Genomic DNA, 20,969 nt, shown 5'->3' on the forward strand with positions numbered 1-20,969 from the left:
GGAAATGTCCGGAAAGATGTAAATGGAGCCATCGGTCAACATGAGATCTTTGTGAAGGATTAATAAAACCTCACCCAGATTTACATCACATGGTATAATTTGGATTTTCTGACAAAATAGGGACAGTTTCAGGGTGTTGCTGTGGTGTAGCTGAGAACAGGTAAATGTTTGGAAAGGTGGTAAATTACTGGTTAACACCAAGTTGCCATTTTTGGGCCCTTGAGCAAGGCCCTTAGCCCCATAGCTGCTCAGGATAGTTCTAAGTCTCTCTGGATCGAATGCAGTAAAAGATTGTGTTGTAAATTTGGGTTGGATAAACCTGTGTGTGGTGTCCAAACAGAGGTGGCGATATTTACATAGTCCTAAGGCTTTATGGGTAATTAACAGAAGGCCGTACCATTTGTGAGACTCTCACTGCAGTCAGTTATGAAGCTGTAGAACAGTTTTTCTTTTTTTTTGTTTTGTTTTAATGTCTGTGAGCTCATTTTTTAGCTGTTATTCCTGGTTGAGTAAATAAATCCCCTGATTTCTTTTTTTAATAAACTCTACTTTTATCAGCTACCTGTCTCTGTCAACCTCATTGCTACCTGTCAACCTCATCTAATGCAGTTGGAGTGATCTGAGTACACGCTTGTATGGATGATAATTGCCAAAATCCAGCAGCTAGTAAATTATAAATATACAAAACTTTAATTAGCCCATAATCACACATTGGTCTGCTGAAGTGTGGGGGATAAAATGCAGATTTCTGATGCTGTGTGTTGCTGGTTCAAGTCTTGAGTAGAAGTCAATTCTACTCAATATCCTGCATATATAAATCTAAAAAGGTGAGGCTCGGGTAGTCGTTCTGTGGCTCGGATGCTTAGCTTTTATTGTCTCAGGTTATAGAGATTGTTGGACCAAACCCCATCCAGGTCTTTAGAACAATAACTCATAATAAGAGTTGGGTGTTGAGTAGGTTGAATGTGACTTTCCCCTCTTTCGTTTCCCTCTCCTCCTGGCCTTCCTATTCATTTTCAGTTCCTTCTCATGAGGGTTGAAATGTGGGACAAGAATTTAGTTTAGTCCTGTAAAGCAGTTTGGTGAGCTGAAGCATTACAGCAACAACAATGACAACAACAGTATTGTGTTGAGCTACACACACTATCCAGAGTCAGATAATTCACTCATTATAGGATCAATTCATAAGCTGTTTCGTGAAGTTTCACACATCAGTTGTAACAAAGGCCTGAAAAATCTCCCTACCATAATCGATAACAATGCTGCAAAAAAACAACTGGCTCAAACTGCAATGCATTGTGGGTAACTTCTGCTTTAGGTGGTTACTCTGTGCTCCATTCACATACTCACTGGAAGAGTATCTATCTATCTATCTATCTATCTATCTATCTATCTATCTATCTATCTATCTATCTATCTATCTATCTATCTATCTATCTATCTATCTATCTATCTATCTATCTATCTATCTATCTATCTATCTATCTATCTATCTATCTATCTATCTATCTATCTATCTATCTACACCCACACCCACACCCACACCCACACCCACAGTCAGTAGGATGTTCACAAAGGTGTGTTAGTAATTATCAATCCTTTATGACCTTCAATTAGAAGAAAGTAAGAAGCATCATTAGAAATAAAAGCAGGTAGAAATGATTCCAGAATCTTCTCCACATGATCACATCAGTAGAACAGACTGAATCTAGCAGGTTGGTTTGGACTGGTGTTGGTGTGGAGCGTTACAGTTCCTGCAGCTTTACATCACTGAACAGTCCTGAACCTACAGGGAAGAAGCTGAAGCTGAAGATACAAAACAACTTAAGCACCAAATTCATTCATTCATTCATTTTCTCCCGCTTATCCGTAATTCGGGCTGCGGGGGCAGCAGTCTAAGCAGGCCCCCGCCTTCGAGTGCTGCCCAATCCTCACAGCACCGTCCCTTACGGTCCCTCCTGCAGGTGGTGAGCCCACGGGAAAGCACCAAAATGTTCTAATAAAAAACTCTGGTTGTGGTTTTGATTGACGGACAACAAAAGGCCAAAGTTTCAGTGCCACCGCCGCTGCTCTCCTACAGTCCAGTGGGTAAATGAACTCTTTCTGGTGCTGCACGTTGAAGGTTCAAATCTGCTTTAGTCGCTTTTCTTCTGATCACCTCGATGTGAAACTGATCTTTTGTTTATGAAACACACAAGTGTTCATTTTGCTCGTTTTTTTATTTGTTTCTTTTATTATTGAACTTTAGAAAAGGCGTTCTGCTGATGTACCAAATGTACCCATTAATTCACATGCTTTCTGTAGAACAGTGGTTAGATTTGAGTTTTCTCCATGTAAGAGGTTTCAGGTTCAAACCTCAACTCACCTCATTACTTCTTAGCTTGTTTAGGTTAAACTTTAAATTTTTTTCATGTTCTTAGTAGTTGTAAATGTAAGACGGAATGAAATTGGAGGTTTGAGTCTGCTGTTTCTTTTCTGTTAATAACTGTGAAAGAGAATTTAGTAACATTCCTAACATTGCTTTGACCTCGTCAAATGTTTGTTGTATTTTAAAAATTGTAATGAGGAGCTACAGCACCGTTCTTCAGTAGCACAGTGGCTAGAGCGATGCTCTCCGGTGCAGTAAGGCGTAGGCTTGAATCCACGTTAAGTCAACTTCTTTTTAACGGTTGTTTAAATTTTATTAAAATGTTAAAGAAAGGCGTTCTGCTAATGTAGCAAATTTATCCCCACACCATCACAACCTCTCCATAGCACAGTGGTTAGAGTAATGCTCTTCAATGCAAAAGGTTGCAGGTTCAAAACCAAACACACTATTTTTCTTTTTAACCAACAATAATGACACGTTGGTTTATGTCCATGGTAGTTGTGTAAGTGAGACTGATGAAAAGCTCCAGGAACGTAGAGTAGTGGGTCGAGTAATGCTTCTTGATGTTGTAGGTCTGTGGTTCAAATCCACTTTTAGTGACTTTCTGGCTTATAACCTGAATGTAGAAGAGAATTGTCTTTAAAGAGCAGGTTTCGTTATGAGATCTGTGGCTCAGTGGATTGACAGTTGCCTCTGGATCTAGAGGTCGTGGTATCAAACTCCAGGTCAAAGCTACAATGAGTCAATACGTGGTCAATGGCAGCAAATGGGGCGTTTAAAGAACCAAAGATGAGTGTGGCGGAAACCAAGTATGGTGGACAGTGTGGCGGAAATGGTGCAGACTGTGTGGCAAAACGGCGCACGCTGAGTGGGGCGGTCAGCGGAACGGGCGCACGCTGAGCGCGGCGGAACGGGCGCACGCTGAGCGCGGCGGAACGGGCGCACGCTGAGTGGGGCGGTCAGTGTGGCAGAAAGAGAGCAGACAAGACAGTGTGATGAACCAGAGTGAATGGGGCAGTCACCCCCAACCAGGGTAACAGAGAGAGAAAGGTGGGGTTGATGACAAGGGAGAGCTGGGGGTTGATGACAAGGGAGAGCTGGGGCTCCCTGGGCCCAGCAGAGTGGGGTGAATTACACGAGGAAAAAAATGATTTAAAAAAGCCATAAACTTCAATGGCAAACCCAAAAGAATAGACTCTTGAAAGAAACTAGTACCTTTTTCATCTGCTCACTCTTCCCACTTTTCTTTAACCTCCCACTTCACTCCTCTCCTTTCACCCTTGCCAACCTTCTCCACTTTGCCATCCAGCCTCTTTTGCCTCTCACTATTATCCACACATGAACCCTTGTGGGATTCGAACCCGCAACCTCACAGGTGAGAAGCAAGGCCTTTACCACATCACCACCAAGACCTGTACACTCAACTCCTTTTTTTGGGGGGTTTATCTTTTAAAAGGATATCTAATGTAAAAAAAAAAAAAAAAAAAAAAAAAAAAAAAAAAAAAAAAAAGCTGAATGAAACTGGGAGGAGCTGGAGGAGTGGGAGGAGCTGGAGAAGTGGGAGGAGCTCCAGATGCCAAGCAATAGGCAGACTTTGATCACATCCAGGGAAGAGGAATCCCAGAAGGTTGGTCTTCAGAAGGCGTTACATTGAGCAGCAGAACAAACACAGAGTCTGAGTTTTTCCATCAACCTGCACGATGAAGGGGGGGAATAAATCCTACCTGTAATACAACCTGCTTTAGATAATGTTAATGATGGGTGGTGCCTCTGAGTATGAATCTCTAACACCTTAATAAACTTCTGTCACACTGAGAAAACACAACAATAAGAGCTGATTTTAACTGGACTGAATGGAAGAGTGACATTTTTACACAGGGATGAGGGACTACATGCAACACACTGTAACACACTGTAACACACTAACAATTTACACTCTAACACTCTGTAACACACTGCACATGAAGCACAAAACATGTTCGACTCCACTCACTTTACAACTTACTGATCTACATCCAGTTCACATGCAATAAATGTGCATGTATATACACACACACACACACACACACACACAGTTAAACATACTGACACACACTCAAACTAACACCCACACTTTTACATAATGACAGACATCCTTACACACACACACACACACACACACACACACACACACACACACACACACACACACACACACACACACACACACACACTCAATTACACCTACGCTAATACATACTGGCAGAACACACACACTTACACACGCACTCACTCACTCACACTAACACACACTTACAGATCCATACATACATGTACAAGTCACAAACATACTCATACACACAGATACACACAAACACACATGCTCACTCACTTACTGACTGTAAATATCACACAAAGGTACAGTCACTTCCACCCAACCTCCACTCATCACCAACAGAGAGCGATCGCTAGCTACTGCTTTAACACTCCCAAATACACAACACACACAACACACACACACACACACACAACCTTAAAAACCAAAAACAGGGAAATCATCAACCTCTGCGACATCAAAACAGTCCCAGTGAACCAGCGCAAAAATCGATATATTCACTCAACTCTATATTGTAAACTCGAGTGAGAAGCCCCGCCCACCTCTTTAAGGTCTTCTGAACACCATGTCAACCGAATTCCCGTAACATTCTTAGACCCTAAGAGCATCTATAGATCCGACCTTCAATATTCATGGATTCACATACGCGCAGAACGACGTCGCTGGAGGAGACGAGGTCATTTTAACACCTCGGCTGATAGCAGATCCATTTTTTCATGCTGGGACGCGGCTGGAGTCCATGCTGACCGAGCAGCCAGCTATTTTTAAACTTATATAAAGCGCTTATATAAGGGGCCATAAAAAATCCCAAGCGTACGGAGGGGAAAAACTGTAAAACATTCCACTCCTTCATGACAGGATGCGCTGGAGTGATGTGATGTGTGTGATATTGAAGTTCTTCTTAGAGCCTGTGTGTGTGTGTGTGTGTGTGTGTGTGTGTGTGTGTGTGTGTGTGTGTGTGTGTGTGTGTGTGTGTGTTTGAGAAAAAGGGTTGACAAACATCACTGCAGATCTGAAGTCACTCTCCATGCCTACATCTACAGCACTTTCCCTGTGACACCTGCTGCAATTTACAGCTGGTGATCGCTCCTCAGGGCTTCGGCTTCGACTCAGCAGTCTAACGGGGCCTTCAATTAGAGCTCGTGCCACGCTTACGCCCGGCTCCGCCGTGATTTATCCTCCTCCACGCCTCCGCTTTGTTCCCTCCATGCCCAGGTTATTGGGTCACAAGTGCTGAGGCAGCAGATCAGATCCTCCTGCACAGACTTCTTGCCTGTGGTGTGCACACGGGGTAGACAAGTTAGAAGACAGTTTGGTGGACATTCAGCATTATTACAGCAACAGTGTCCAAATAAACACCTTCAACTACAGCAGAATTTTACACTTCCCACATGGAAAAATCCAGAGGAAGCTTCCTGGACCTCTGAACTCTCATCATGACCACCATCAAGATTAAACTAAATATCACTTCTCTAATTCTACATTACAAGTCTTAATCAGAAGTAAACACAAAAATAAAACCAAAACACAAAAGAACTGATTTGAGTGTTTGTTCTACTACCTGTTCATTTCCCTGTTAGAGCTCCACTACTTCTTATTCGCTGCTGAGTTAGTAATCTGTACTGCTCGTTACACCGCCACCTGGCGGCTATTTTTGATTCTGCATGAGTCACCTCCGTTCACAGAATCGAACATTTATGCCTATGGAGAGATGTTCCCTAAGTGTCTGATTACTTCTGGTTCGCATTGCAGGAGGACATTACACTACTATTTACACATATGAGGTATGCGGAGGTGCAGTTGTGGCTCCAGTGAAAGGAGACGTGTTGAATTGTGTTCATTGTGTTTCTTGCTTTAGTGATAAAATTCATTCTCTCTGTATGAGATCCTGTGTGTGATGCAGCGCTCTGTTCTACTGCACTTTTCTATAATACTGACAGTTTCTATACCTGTGGCATCATAATAATGGTATTAAGGGGTGGATTGATTTAAGTAGGACACCACTGAAGGCGAAATGCACGGTCACTTATATACACGTACAGTTACTGTAACACTCACAGTTACTGTTACATTGACATGTACAGTTTCAGTTACACTTACAGTTACATTTACACTCACATTTACTGTTTTTCCACATTTACTGTTACAGTTACAGGTACAGTTACACATACAGTTACATTTACACTCACATTTACATTTACAATTACACCTACAGTTACAGGTACAGTTACACTTACACTCAAAGTTACTGTTACACTTGCACTTTCGCTTAAAGTTACACTTAGTTATAGTTACAATTACTGTTACAGTTAATATTTACACTTATAGTGACCCTTACACTTACAATTACTGTTACACTCACATTTACATTTACAATTACACCTACAGTTACAGGTACAGTTACACTTACTGTTACATTTATACTTACTGTTACAGTCACGGTTATACCTACAATTACACACAGTTACAGTTAGTTACACTTATGGTCACACTTACATTTAAGTACTGTTACAGTTATATTCACAAATAAACTTACTGTTACAGGTACTGATGCATTAGTAATACATCTGGACTGGACCTCAGTGTTGGGGATGAGTCGCACTGCATCATGTTCTCAACCTGAGGAAAAAAAACATTTACTGTTCAGGTGTGATAATCACCTGTATTTAGTTATAACAATATTTATTTCTTTAGCAAAAGAAGAAACATAACTAACTTAATTACATTAAAAAAATATCAAAGTGCAGAAAATAGGAGGTGTGGCCTCTGTATCTGTCAGTCTTATTAGTGCAGATTAGTGAAGGAGGGATTCATGCATGTGGGATTAGTACAGGAGGATTAATGCATGTGGGATTAATGCGTGTGGGATTAGTACAGGAGGATTAATGCGTGTGGGATTAGTACAGGGGGATTAATGCGTGTGGGATTAGTACAGGGGGATTAATGCGTGTGGGATTAGTACAGGGGGATTATTGCGTGTGGGATTAGTACAGGAGGATTAATGCGTGTGGGATTAGTACAGGGGGATTAATGCGTGTGGGATTAGTACAGGGGGATTAATGCGTGTGGGATTAATGCATGTGGGATTAGTACAGGAGGATTAATGCATGTGGGATTAGTACAGGAGGATTAATGCGTGTGGGATTAGTACAGGGGGATTAATGTGTGTGGGATTAGTACAGGGGGATTAATGCGTGTGGGATTAATGCATGTGGGATTAGTACAGGAGGATTAATGCATGTGGGATTAGTACAGGGGGATTAATGCGTGTGGGATTAGTACAGGGGGATTAATGCGTGTGGGATTAATGCATGTGGGATTAGTACAGGAGGATTAATGCGTGTGGGATTAGTACAGGGGGATTAATGCGTGTGGGATTAATGCATGTGGGATTAGTACAGGAGGATTAATGCATGTGGGATTAGTACAGGAGGATTAATGCATGTGGGATTAGTACAGGAGGATTAATGCGTGTGGGATTAATGCGTGTGGGATTAGTACAGGGGGATTAATGCGTGTGGGATTAGTACAGGGGGATTAATGCGTGTGGGATTAGTACAGGGGGATTAATGTGTGTGGGATTAGTACAGGGGGATTAATGCGTGTGGGATTAATGCATGTGGGATTAGTACAGGAGGATTAATGCGTGTGGGATTAATGCATGTGGGATTAGTACAGGAGGATTAATGCGTGTGGGATTAGTACAGGGGGATTAATGCGTGTGGGATTAGTACAGGGAGATTAATGCGTGTGGGATTAGTACAGGGGGACTGCAAGTGTACACAGATGCAGCACAATTTAATGAAATGTCTGAGAGAAAATAAGTGAGAAGATGAAAGAGACTGTGAGATGGACTTGAGGGAAATCTGCTGGACTCCACACTGAAGTGTTGCGCCTCCATGATGTAACTCGTATCTGATGGAGAGTAAGAGCACTCACCTACTGAGCTGATGGAGTTCTGCAACCAAGCTCTCAGACCAAGACAGCCAGAGAGCAAAATAACAAGGTACGAGAAAAAAGAAACGCCAGAACACAGAGGCGATCAGACAGAGAGACAGAGAGAGAGAAAACAGAGAAAGAGAGAGAGAGAGAGAGAGAGAGAGAGAGAGAGAGAGAGAAAGAGAGTAGATGAGAAACAGGATAACGATAATGATGATGGGACAATTCACGGGTCCAACCAATTATCTGCATCAAATACCAGAACTTTGATGTGTGTGTGTGTGTGTGTGTGTGTGTGTGTGTGTGTGTGTGTGTGTGTGTGTGTGTGTGTGGTTTCAGATATCTGTGCAAAAGTTCTTAAATGAATTACACACCTCTGAGGCTTGACAGAAAAAATGACCTTGTGAGTGAAACACGCCACAGAGACGACACAGGTGTGTGTGTGTGTGTGTGTGTGTGTGTGTGTGTGTGTGTGTGTGTGTGTGTGTGTGTGTGTGTCTCTCTCTCTCTCTCTCTCTCTCTCTCTCTCTCTCTCTCTATCTCTCTATCTCTCTCTCTCTCCCTTTTCTGAGGCTATTTTGCAAATCCTACAACATTGATCACCATTTCTGTTTTCCTCTCAGAGATTCAGAAGGATTCAGAGACCTCGGAGATGGAGTGGGTTGATAATAACAAAATTATGCATCTGAACGCGTGCCAGATGCCATTTACACACACACACACACACACACACACACACACACACACACACACACACACACACACACACACACACACACACACACACACACACTTACACACCACACTAGTATGGTGCTATCACTTCCAAAGCCAAACATATGTGTGTGTGTGTGTGTGTGTGTGTGTGTGTGTGTGTGTGTGTGTGTGTGTGTGTGTGTGTGTGCGTGCGCATTACTTTACAAGGATTGTGTGTGGCGCTGTAGAGGATTATGAGATGGATGTAAAGAAATCTTCATCCTGCTTTTAAAAAAGTTTTATTTTCCTGAAATGTCGTGTCCCCAAAGTCTCTTATACCAAAATGACTACTACTAAAATACTACTACCAGATACTTCCGGTAGACGCCGGCGCCTCCTACCTTGTGTCCATTTACTGTTACATTAAAAATTCGAAAAGCATCTGCACATCTTCAGGGACGGGCCGTGCATTTGGTACCTGGGCGAAGTATGTTCTTCTTCTCACTGAGTATGTTCTTCTCATGAACAGTGGGAAAATCCATGAGGTAACTGTGGAAGGTTGAGAATCATGTAAATGGATTTGGTCTGCAAACAGTGTAATAGTTTGTTTCCACTTATTTTGGGCTGCAATCATAATGAACAGTTTTACACTCAAGTGTCCATCATTGAACAGTTAAGAACCTTTAACAGTTATGGAAATTAGGGATGTGCATCTCCATAACTGAGGCTGATGCGATTCGCATCTCGATGCATAGCCAACAAAAGCCACCGATGCAGCTACTGATACGATTCAACACTTCTCAAAGGAAAAAATGTGATGGGATGCAATTCAATATATTACAGATTAATTTTATGTTTCTTGTTTGAAATGTCCAACATTCTGCATTTGTTCTGTTCTGATTTCATCTCTTTGGTGATCCTCAGAGGGTTTTGTCAAGGAAAAGCAGATTCTTTCCGAAATTCATTTCAGGAATCCACAATTGTCTCTCCACTTCTCCGTTCTCCTTTTCCTCTTTTCTACTGACGTTGTTGTTTTTCCTCATGTTGTTGTGGGCGTCATGCAGGTTAAATTAATTCTGCTGACGAGTCCCAGGACGCTGCGCTCTATTTCTTAACGCTACTGAATCTTAGACAGTAACGCTATTCAGACGCCGTATTCATTTCCCCTGACGGGATCGGACGCTCGTGGACATGAGCTTTGACTGACTCTGAGCATCGCAGTGAGGAATATTACGCTATAAAATAGTTTGGATTTGATTGACTGATTGATTCGGGGTGATATTGGTGTCGGGTTTTGTTTTGAATAGAAGAGATAAAAGGTTTTTTTCTTTTCTCCATCTTTCTTTATGTCCCTTGATATTTCATGACCCTCTCTAATTCTCTCTCTCTCCTTCTCTCTCTCTCTCTCTCTCTCTCTCTCTCTCTCTCTCTCTCCCTCTCTCTCTTTCTCTCTCTCTCTCTCTCTCTCTCTCTCTCTCTCTCTCTCTCTTCTCTCTCTCTCTCTCTCTCTCTCTCTCCCCAGGAGGGCCATGCCTTTTGGCTGTTTAACGCTCGGAGAGAAGAAGGACTACAACTGTCCCACAGAAATCACAGACAGATATGATCTGGGACAGATTGTTAAATCGTAAGTGTTCCTGAGTCTGTAAAATAGAAATACGAGTCTGTTGATGCAGAAAGGATAGAGATGTAAATGTCGCGTAGGCCATTAAAGATCACAACGACCCGATGTGTCCTGTCGTCCTGTATTTTTTCACCACTGATCTCCCAATTTTCACCATTCGCTCTTTCTACAGCTCCCAATCATACTCAAAGATTTGGCTGTGAGAACGCACTAACTGCCTTCTTTAATACATACACTAGATAGACAATAGTTTTTGTGGACACCTGATTATAAGCTTTTTGAGCATCACATTCCATAATTAGTCCCCGTTTGCTGTTAGAATATCATCCATTCTTCTGGGAAGATGTTCCAGTCAATTTTAGAGTGCTCTATAGCATCCCAAATAGCTTTATAGCAGTCCACTTCAACCCATGTAAAGCTTCAAAGTAGATCTTCGTGGAGATAGTTTTGTGCACAGGAGCATTGTTATGCTGGAACATTTTGGGGTTTGTAGTTCAAGTGAAGCAAAAATTTGTTTGCTTCCACATCCACGTCTTATAAAACTGTGTGCCTCAAACTTTATGCTAACAGTTTGGGGAAGAACCACATATGGCTGGAAAAGTCAGGTGTCCCAATACTTATGTCCACAGCTACGGTGTACTTTAAATAAAAGATTTCCATGATTTTAGCAGGATCCTTATGTCTTACACTCACAGTTAAAAATAAATGCAAAGCATATCAGCAGGTTCTGTACCTTTAACTTGTGTATCGTTTACCTGGGAGATGAACATATTGTGCTCCAGGTCATACACGCTAAAGATACAAGAGCAAACCTGACTCTTCAAAGATCCACCCCATTGTAGATCCTTGTATTATTAAATTAGACCTTCTAACCATTTATACCCGACCATGAAAGTCACCATTCATCCCTGTTTTCCCTCCGGCATTCAATTGTTTGTTCTCCTCAAAGGGAAGAATTCTGCGAGATCTTCCGAGCCAAGGACAAGACGACGTCGAAAATGTACACCTGCAAAAAGTTCCTGAAGAAGGACGGGAGGAAAGTGCGCAAGGCTGCGAAGAACGAGATTTTCATCCTGAAGATGTGAGTTTACTGAGCACCTCCAGAAAGAAAGAGAGAGAGAGAGAGAGAGAGAGAGAGAGAGAGAGAGAGAGAGAGAGAGAAAGAGAGAGAGAGAGAGAGAGAGAGAGAGAGAGAGAGAATGTGTGTATTAAACTTCACGTTTTTATTTTTTCCCCAAATATCAATTCAATTCCTTTATAAATTGAGGAAGAAAAATACACTCCAAAGGTGTTTGTTGGAAGCAGTGGTGGCCTCTGGGTGCTTTATTGCAGACGCGGCGCTTTTGACAAGACGGAGTGGTGAGAAAAGCAGAGACGGAGCAGATGTTCTCAAACTATTTCTGTGTTGAAGCTCACGATCGTCATGGTGCTACAAACAGCCAGACCTTCAGGCTGAGATTCTCACCAGCCCCCTGCTCTGTAACGTGTCCTTCGTTCAGCATCGTTTGCGATCTCCTAAAAGCTTTGCTCTCTGAGAGTAATAATAGCACATCAATGAGCATCGGAGGCAAAGTGTAGTAAAAAAACAGCAGAGCTGTCAGAGACACTGCTTTTACAGAATGATCTTTATGATTTATACACCGATGAAAAGCGCTAGAAAGCTTCATCTCAGTGTCGCAGTCATTAAGGGGGTGTGTCTCTGTTTCCAGGAGAAACGATAGAACTGGTCTCTGAGCTGTTACAGTATGATGTGATGGAATCAGTTCGGTTCAACTATAAACAGATTAATGGAAAGAGAAAGAGCTTCGAGGAGTTTGGGATTAAGAGGAAGAGGCCCCACCCATTTTGCTAGGAGAGACAGACACATAAACACATGCTAAGTCCCCGTCACCTTATACAGACGCCACGCTTTCTGTACTGTGACTGACAAATACTGACCTCCTTCCATTAGGGAGACAGATGCTGAGGCCATAACCCCTTCACTGAGACTGATAGATACTGAGGCCATGCCTTCTTTACTGTGACTGACAGATACTGAGGCCACACCCCCTTTACCGGGAATGACAGACACAGAGGCCACACCTTCTTCAATTAAAAATACATCTTCTTCACTCCTGACAGATACAGTAGCTACACCTTCTTCACTTTGACAGACAGATCCATGCCCCAGAAGCAGTAAATCATCTGAATCCTTCACCCTGTCTGTTTGCTTTACCTGTAAATGATCATGTGACAGAAAAGTGAAGGATCCCAAAAGGAAACCAAATCCTGGGGGTTAATTTCAAATCCCGAGATTAATTACTGATCACTGATCCCAAACTAGATGTTCATGTTTAAATAAAATTCTCTGCTTCACCGCCTCTTCTAAACCATGTGCCTCATTTTATGTTTTCGTTTCAGGGTGAAGCATCCTAACATTCTCCAGCTTGTGGACGTCTACGAGACGAGAAAGGAATATTACCTCTTCTTGGAGCTGTAAGTTGTGCATCTTTCAGATCAGTATCGTTTTTAGGTCAACTTTTTGGCTCCAACATGCACCTTAATAAACCAGAATATTCCGTTTCTCAAGCATGTGCTCGTTCCCTTGTGGTTAAACCGTGTGTACGGACCTTTACTGGGATTCGCAGAATGGTTGCATGATTTTGCTGCCCTGAATTCGGTGATCAGCACAGGAACAGTGACCGGACACAAAAATAGATCAAACTGAGAGGTGTTCGATTGTTGCCTCACAGTCTGCAGTCAAATCTCGATCATAAGGAAAGTGAGTGCAGACGCCAGTCTGAATGTTTTGTCTTGTATTGGCTAAATGTAACTTACCTAAAAACTTTACCTAAAAGCAATGGAAAAGAAGCAAAGTTCCTGATAAGAATTAGATTTTGACAGTGTGCTTCTTAGCAGTTACATTTTTAATCCAAGAAAACCATCAAAACCCAATGGATGGCTTATAACAGCTTATAACAGTAAGCTATTAAAACAAGTGTTTTTACACCAGAATACACTGAATATACAAAAGTATTGGGTTTTTTTCCCTGTTACTTGAACTAGGAGACCCAAACCTGTTTAAAAAAAAAAAGCCAACTTCATGAAGATCTGCTTTACATGGGTTGGAGAGGAAGATCTCCATCTCTCGTCTATAGAGCTCTGATTCCAAACCTACTAAACACCTTTGGGATGAATTGATCATGCTGACTGCACCCCAGGCCTGCTCACCTACACTAGTACCTGACTTCACAAACTGGCTAAATCTCACACAAATCTCCACAAGGACACTTACAAAAAATAAGAGTGCATCTTCCCAGAAGAGTGAAGGAACTCTAACAGCGAACGGGGACCAAAAGTGGAACGTGATGTTCGAAAACCACATACCGATCTTATGCTCAGGTGTCCAAAGATTTTTTCTTGCTATGTGAAGGTGCAGCTCTGCTACAATAAATGTGCTTTTAGGACTTAGCGAGTACCCCGAGAAAGAGTTTCAGTCATGATGTACGACGTATTTCCACTTTAATCCCTGCTCTGCTTTTCTCCAGCTGAGCCTGCAGCGCTGAGGCACATCTCGAGGAACCTGGGCTCATGTAGCCTGAGGATATGTCAGATAAAAAGACTGTACCGAAATCTCTGTCTATACCTTCCTCTACATATCTCTTTCTTTCTCCCTCTTTCAAAACACTTTTTCTCTCACACTCATCTAACAAGACATTTCCACCATGTTCTTTTCTGAGTGTTTGGGTTTTTGGATTTGCATATGTTAGATTTCTACAGCAAAATTGATTCCCTGGTGTATATTTTCCTCCCTGGGCACTTATATTTCCTGCATGTTATACATCAGCGAATCCTTGACGCTAATCCTTATTTGCACGGTATGCACAGAATAGCTTCACGTTCACGATGACATGACGGACGTTGGTTTTTTTCCGATTTGCGTTTCAGTGCTACAGGTAGAGAGGTGTTTGACTGGATCCTGGACCAGGGCTACTACTCCGAGAAAGACACCAGCAACGTGGTTCGGCAGGTGCTAGAGGCCGTGGCGTACCTGCACTCGCTCAACATCGTCCACCGCAATCTGAAGGCACGTGCCAATGCTTCCCCTGCTGGACAAACATATGCGCAATTAATTGTTGTAATTGAAAGTAATGACAATTTCGTGTTGTTTTTGTTTTAGCTGGAGAACCTGGTGTATTACAACCGCCTGAAACACTCCAAAATAGTCATCAGTGATTTCCACCTGGCTAAACTTGAGAACGGGCTCATCAAAGAACCATGTGGAACTCCGGAGTATCTGGGTAGGAGGCATTAAACATGGTGTGAAAGTACACTCTTGTAGAACAGGTAGAAAAGTTCTTTAGTTGTTTCTCTGGGGGAAGCACTGACGATTCTATGTACGCATGTTCATCAGTGTTTCCCTGCCAGAAAGACCCCTTTAAAATCCAATCAACTGTCAAAAAATGACTGAAAATCCAGGTTTTGATCGGACACTGATCGTATCAGTGATAAGTATAGAATATAATACGTTGCTTCGGTAGCGGTACACACATACACAATACATAACATCAACTGTAATCTAAGAGTTTTGGAAGTGTTCAGTGGTGATTCTCAGCTTCAGTGATTCAGTGAACCTGCTGATTCAAAGTTCCTTGTACTTTTAGCGTCCATGAGATTTTTCTCTGTTTGGTGTTGGCGATTGAAGTTTGTTGTTTATTGGGACTGGAGTAAAAGCGCGATTCTTAACAGAGACTTTTGACTTTTTCTCTTTTGTGCCTCATGTAGCTCCAGAAGTTGTTGGGAGACAGAGATATGGCCGAGCCGTGGACTGCTGGGCTCTTGGAGTGATCATGTACATACTGTAAGTATCTAATCACAAATATTTGGATTTGCACTAAAGCAAAAAAAATAAATAACACCGCAAGAGATGAGTTAGAGTGATGATGATGTAGAGCTGCAGCAAAACAAAGCAAGATGCAGAAAGAAACAATGACTAAACAGCACCACCAATACAGGAAGCTTTAACCATATAAGGAAAGCAAAGGTCTGAAAAGGGGCGTGTGGAAAATGCAGGATCTGGATATAATTTCTGTATTTAATAGTGAACATTCATTCTTTTTTTTTCTGCAGACTTTCTGGCAACCCTCCATTCTACGAAGAGGCAGATGACGACGATTACGAGAACCATGACAAGAACCTGTTTCGCAAAATTCTGGCAGGAGATTACGAGTTTGATTCGCCGTACTGGGACGAAATCTCTGACTCGGGTGACAAAAAAGAAACCATTAAATCAGCCTGAAGTCGGACACTATTTATTTATCTATTTATTAATTGATTTGATTGTAATTAAATCATTTCATCTCATCACTTTGCAGCTAAAAGTCTTGTAGCACGTCTTATGGAAGTCGACCAGGATCAGAGACTCACAGCGCAAGAAGCCATCAACCACGAGTGGTACTGACCTCATTTTTCATTTAGTGGCAACTTTTACAAGATATGCTGAGGCGTGCAGGTTTTCTTTTATATTGCAGGTCATTAATAGGAGTTTTGAGGTTTCTTGGCCGTACCTGAATTTGTATTTCTATTCTGTAGGATATCAGGAAACGCTGCCTCAGATAAGAACATCAAGGAAAATGTTTGTGCACAGATGGAGAAGAACTTCGCAAGAGCCAAGTGGAAGGTAGCATTATTTATGTTCAGCTAATATTTGGCTATTGATTTAGATTGAAATAACGATCCTTACACCAGACTTTTCCAACCATATGTGGTTTTTCCAGCAAGACAAAGCCCCCGTGCACAAAGCCAGCTGCATGAAGATATGCTTAACATGGGTTAGTGTGGAAGATCTGATGCTGTAGAGCTCCAAACCTTTTGAAAACCTATTGATTTGGAGGCATCTGACTGCACCCTTGGCCTCTGCACATAAAAGTGTAGATTGTAGATTGTGAAATCAGTCATATAAAGTTGGATCCTCTCATCTGTTTTATTTCTTGTCCTCAGAAAGCCGTGCGAGTCACGACCATCATGAAGAGGCTGCGAGCTCCAGAGCACCACCAATCTGCCGCTGCAGCTCAACCTGGCGAGGGAGCTACAGACCCTGCAGGAGGAACACAGGAAAACCCCCAGGCTCCAGCCCAGGCCTCCACGGAGCCCCCTGCTGTTCTGGAGGCATCTAACGCACAAGCTTCTTCATCGTGCAACGGCGAATCTCCAACTCCCCTCCCCTTTGCCACACAGCCCGGGGACGAGCAGAACTGCTAAACTCCGTATCTCCGTCTTCCCTCCGACCCCCCTACATCCCTTGCAGCACACCCTCAGCTCTGTAAATTAGCCTTTAGCATGGTCAACCTGAGCCTGCTTCGCTCTCATGCTAACATTAGCATCTCCATGTCTTTTCTTGAGCTTCGTCTTTTCTTGTATTTGCTAATCTTACAAGCCATAACTGTCGCGTACGATATACACAGTTACTTACTCTAGAATTACTTTACGTACACACACACACACACACACACACACACACACACACACACACACACACACACACACACACACACACACATCCTTTGAGAACTTTTGAAACTCTAATGTTTTTTTGAGTAAAGTAACTCTTTCATGTACGCCTTTTTGTTGCTACTCAGGGGTGCCAACATTATTACTCACTGGTAAAGATGTAGTATTTACAATCTCTGACTTCGGTGACATTCCTGCTGTCACAAGCAGAAAATGATTCGCTTCATGGGGAAGTCACCGAATCGGGAAAGTACTAATTGGCTCCTGTTTGAGCGAATCATTTCCCATCTGTGGCTTCACAGGCCTCTCTGATTGGTTAAAAAAAAAGATCCCATCAACACGCCTCCAGCCATGTTGGCCCCTCTGGGTACAGCTTCGCTCCTGTGCTCAGGAAGCGATTGTTAAAAAAAATAAAAAATAAAAAAATACGGTCTGTTAATATTCGAGTCCACAGAGACGTAGCCAAAAAAAACTGCATGCGTTTTACGATTTCCGTTTCCTGTTTCCTGCCACTTGTTCAAATATGTCTGAATATCGGCCTTACACGGACAGTTCAGTCCCTCCTGGTTTAGCCATTTCGATTACATATTTAACACCAAATAATGCAATGAGATTAGTACGGGAAGTGCGCTACATGCTACACTCTAGCGGGATGCACAGCTAGCCTGAGCTAGCTTTGCCAACAAAAGTACGATACTCACAACACGATTATTGTGGCATCCTATGAGATGCCGATTGAATTCTTTTAGAACATTTTTATAGACACCATACAAAAGCTACATGTTAGTCGCCGATTTGTTTCGGCTAGGCTAGGCTAAGCCATGCAACGCTATGCTAATGACGGTATAGTTTTATTGTTTGTAAGTTAAATGTGACGTGTAAACTGTTTTAGCCACTATGCATTCGAAGTCAGCATTTGGAGATTCACCAGGAGCTTCAGCCAAGACATGCAGCTTGTGGGTGCTTTTTATTTTAGCTACTACTCTCATAAAAATCGTACAGTGTAGGCGTCTAATTCTCAAAAAATTACTTTGGAACATTGAAGCTCTACGTTCCATTTTGGGAGGCGGAGCCGGACAGAGCTTTGGTGTTGATACCAAAATATATTAAAAAAACTAAATTGCGGTTGTCCAAGATGGCCGCCCAAAAATCGAGGGTCTGTCCATGTTTCTAGTGGAATTGTTCGTTTGTTTGTTCATTTATTTATTTATTGAATAATTATGTGTTCAATCCCAAAGCTATTGACATACTCAGTTTTTGTGTCTACGCTCCTACATACTAAACATCCAATAAAAATATATAATATTATTTACAAAAATAAATTCTATAATATTTACATTAATAATAGTCCAATAAAATAACCTTCTTAAATTTACAAATATTTATTCGTCCATTGTACAGAATTCTGTTACATTTATTTTACATCGTAATATATTTTGTCACTTGAATCTACATCATATATACATTTATTTCGTCATTTCCATGCATTATAGCATGAAGTCTGAGGGAAATCTCATGAGCCGGGTCTCGGTTTCAGGTGGCATGACCGAGGAGATGTGTGTGTGTGTGTGTGTGTGTGTGTGTGTGTGTGTGTGTGTGTGTGTGTGTGTGTGTTTGTGTGTTTGTGTGTGTGTGTTGAAGTGACAGGAGTGAGAGTGTGTCCAGCATAAACTAGAGCAATAGTCGACCTACTGCGATACTGTGACGCGTGTTCCTGCTGTTCGCTCCTGCGCTCTTCAGAAGGCCTCGGCGTGCTCGTGTTAGCATCGGAAAGTTCACCACGCCTGAGCGCTTCACGACTGCTTCAGCCTGCTAGCCCTAGTCTATCTTTACTGAGGTGCGTTGTGCTGGACGCTGAAACGTTGCCACTTACTTTACACTACCAGCTTTTGACAAGTCACTTGCGTTTCTTACCTTTATTTTTATGGCATATGGCAGATGCTTTTATCCAGAGAGACTTACATTTATCTCATTCGTACAACTAAGCAGCTACGGGGTTAAGGGCCTTGCTCAGGGCCCCAGCTTGTTAAGGCTGGGATTTGAACTCACGGCCTTCAGATCCAAAGTCCAATTCCTTTACCATTATGCTGCCGCCTCCCCATGGTATCTTATGGGCACTGCTGTCGATACTTGTGTTGGCGTTTTCGGGATTTAAACCTACAGTTAAAGTCTTTAATCAGCTACTGCATGTCACCTGACCTAGTCACATGGTCACCACTATCGATTAGAAGGTAAATCTTACCTTGCACCACATTTTGAGTCCGTTCTTGGGTCTGATGTTCCGTTACGTAAACAGGCGAAAGCGACTGTACCAAAGTATCAGAGGAACCTGAACACAAAGACTGAAAACAATTAAAACAACAACCGTGCAAAACAAACGCGAAACACAGAGTGAGGTCCAAGCTGAGACTCAAATACACAAGGTGACAAGGGACAGGTGGGAGTGATCAGGTGACTAGGTCATGTGACATGCAGAGGCTGATGGGAAGGGTCCTGTGGTCCTGTGAGTCTAGTCGCAGTCGTAGGAGACGACAAGGCTTTTATTGTGTTTGGATGAGAAGCCGTAGCAGCTGGGCATAGCTATCTTTACGAAAACAAAATAACTCAGCGTGATCGTACGCTCGTTACAATCATAATGATTATAGTAATAAAAATAATAATAATTATAATATTAAATACATTTATTGTATTTAGGGGCGCCTTACATGACACTCGAGAACACCTTACATACAATTAAAACGATTAACAATAACAATAAAAACTAACAACCCACTATACAACCAATAAGAAGTATGTATACACTAGCACTGCCTCAGAAGATGTTTTCAAACGAGAAAGACAGTAGAAACAGAGTCACTGTTTAGAATATCACGAAGACGTTGATTTGCGCAGGCTCGATGAAAACGTGTGAACGCAGTGTGGCCTCAACACTGTCAACAAACAACCTAAAACCAAGCAATACCTAACTTTGAAAAATACTAGCATATGTAGCCAGACTACCTGTGGATGGACGTGCATGCCAGGGAGTTCGCTAACTAATACAGCTAACATACAAAGAACACTTTAGACACTCTCATGGAGCTCAAACGTTTCCGTGCTACATGTTTTGGACGTTGCTGGTGTCTCAGTTCTGTGACGCTGGACGTGGCTTACAATCGCGTATCCGTCAACCAAACTTCCTGTGGTGTCACGTTAGGGTTTACTTCAAATATACACAATATAAATTATATAGGATTTTTAAAAATTCTTATTTTAAATGATTTTGATGTGATAACGTTTTCAGAAAATCGCACCAATCAGGAAAATCTTCTCAGTCTGAAAACATCGCGTGGTGGAATGCTAATTCTAGCATGTTAGCAAGCAAAGCGTTTTATTGAAAAGTTTAGAATGAATACACGGATAGATTTTTTTTAATTAAAGTTATTGAGCTCCATTCCACACACAAGCACCCGGGGCTTTCTCGGAGCTAGCATAGCGGCTAGGTGAACAGAAACGTAGCAAAATGGATGGACGAGGCTTCAGAGGTTGTGTTTTGTGGCGGCTGTGTTTATGGATGTCATCAAGATCAAGTGTGTGTGTGTGTGTGTGTGTGTGTGTGTGTGTGTGTGTGTGTGTTTGTCCTGAAATCTGGGCTTCATGTGATTCACATCCATTTCTACACAAAAAGGGAATTATGTGTAATATATTTATAATGTTTATTTATTTATACATGGATTTGTCTTCGTTTTGTTCTTTCCTGTTCTTGTGTTTTATTAGTATTA

General features: G+C 42.1%; 1 protein-coding gene and 1 long non-coding RNA gene across 2 annotated transcripts in view; one reads left to right on the forward strand and one right to left on the reverse strand.

The window, feature by feature from the left end:
- camkvb (CaM kinase-like vesicle-associated b) overlaps positions 1-20,969 on the forward strand; it is a 38,694-nt gene that overhangs the window by 17,643 nt on the left and 82 nt on the right. The window contains exons 2-11 of the mRNA XM_083533824.1: positions 10,621-10,722; positions 11,669-11,800; positions 13,120-13,194; positions 14,647-14,785; positions 14,879-14,999; positions 15,484-15,559; positions 15,829-15,965; positions 16,074-16,152; positions 16,291-16,378; positions 16,699-20,969. The exon at positions 16,699-20,969 is cut by the window's right edge and continues 82 nt beyond it. Of these exons, the coding sequence (XP_083389950.1) occupies positions 10,628-10,722; positions 11,669-11,800; positions 13,120-13,194; positions 14,647-14,785; positions 14,879-14,999; positions 15,484-15,559; positions 15,829-15,965; positions 16,074-16,152; positions 16,291-16,378; positions 16,699-16,959 (1,203 nt within the window). The 5' untranslated portion in view covers positions 10,621-10,627 and the 3' untranslated portion in view covers positions 16,960-20,969. The remainder of the gene's footprint in view (positions 1-10,620; positions 10,723-11,668; positions 11,801-13,119; positions 13,195-14,646; positions 14,786-14,878; positions 15,000-15,483; positions 15,560-15,828; positions 15,966-16,073; positions 16,153-16,290; positions 16,379-16,698) is intronic.
- On the reverse strand, positions 3,838-6,077 carry LOC310721845. Its single transcript, XR_014532209.1, has 2 exons — positions 6,025-6,077; positions 3,838-5,736 (listed from the first exon to the last, which is right to left on the reverse strand). It is a non-coding gene; the product is annotated as an uncharacterized lncRNA (long non-coding RNA).

The sequence above is a fragment of the Silurus aristotelis genome, assembly GCF_946808225.1.
Source record: "Silurus aristotelis genome assembly, chromosome: 28".
Taxonomy (NCBI): domain Eukaryota; kingdom Metazoa; phylum Chordata; class Actinopteri; order Siluriformes; family Siluridae; genus Silurus; species Silurus aristotelis.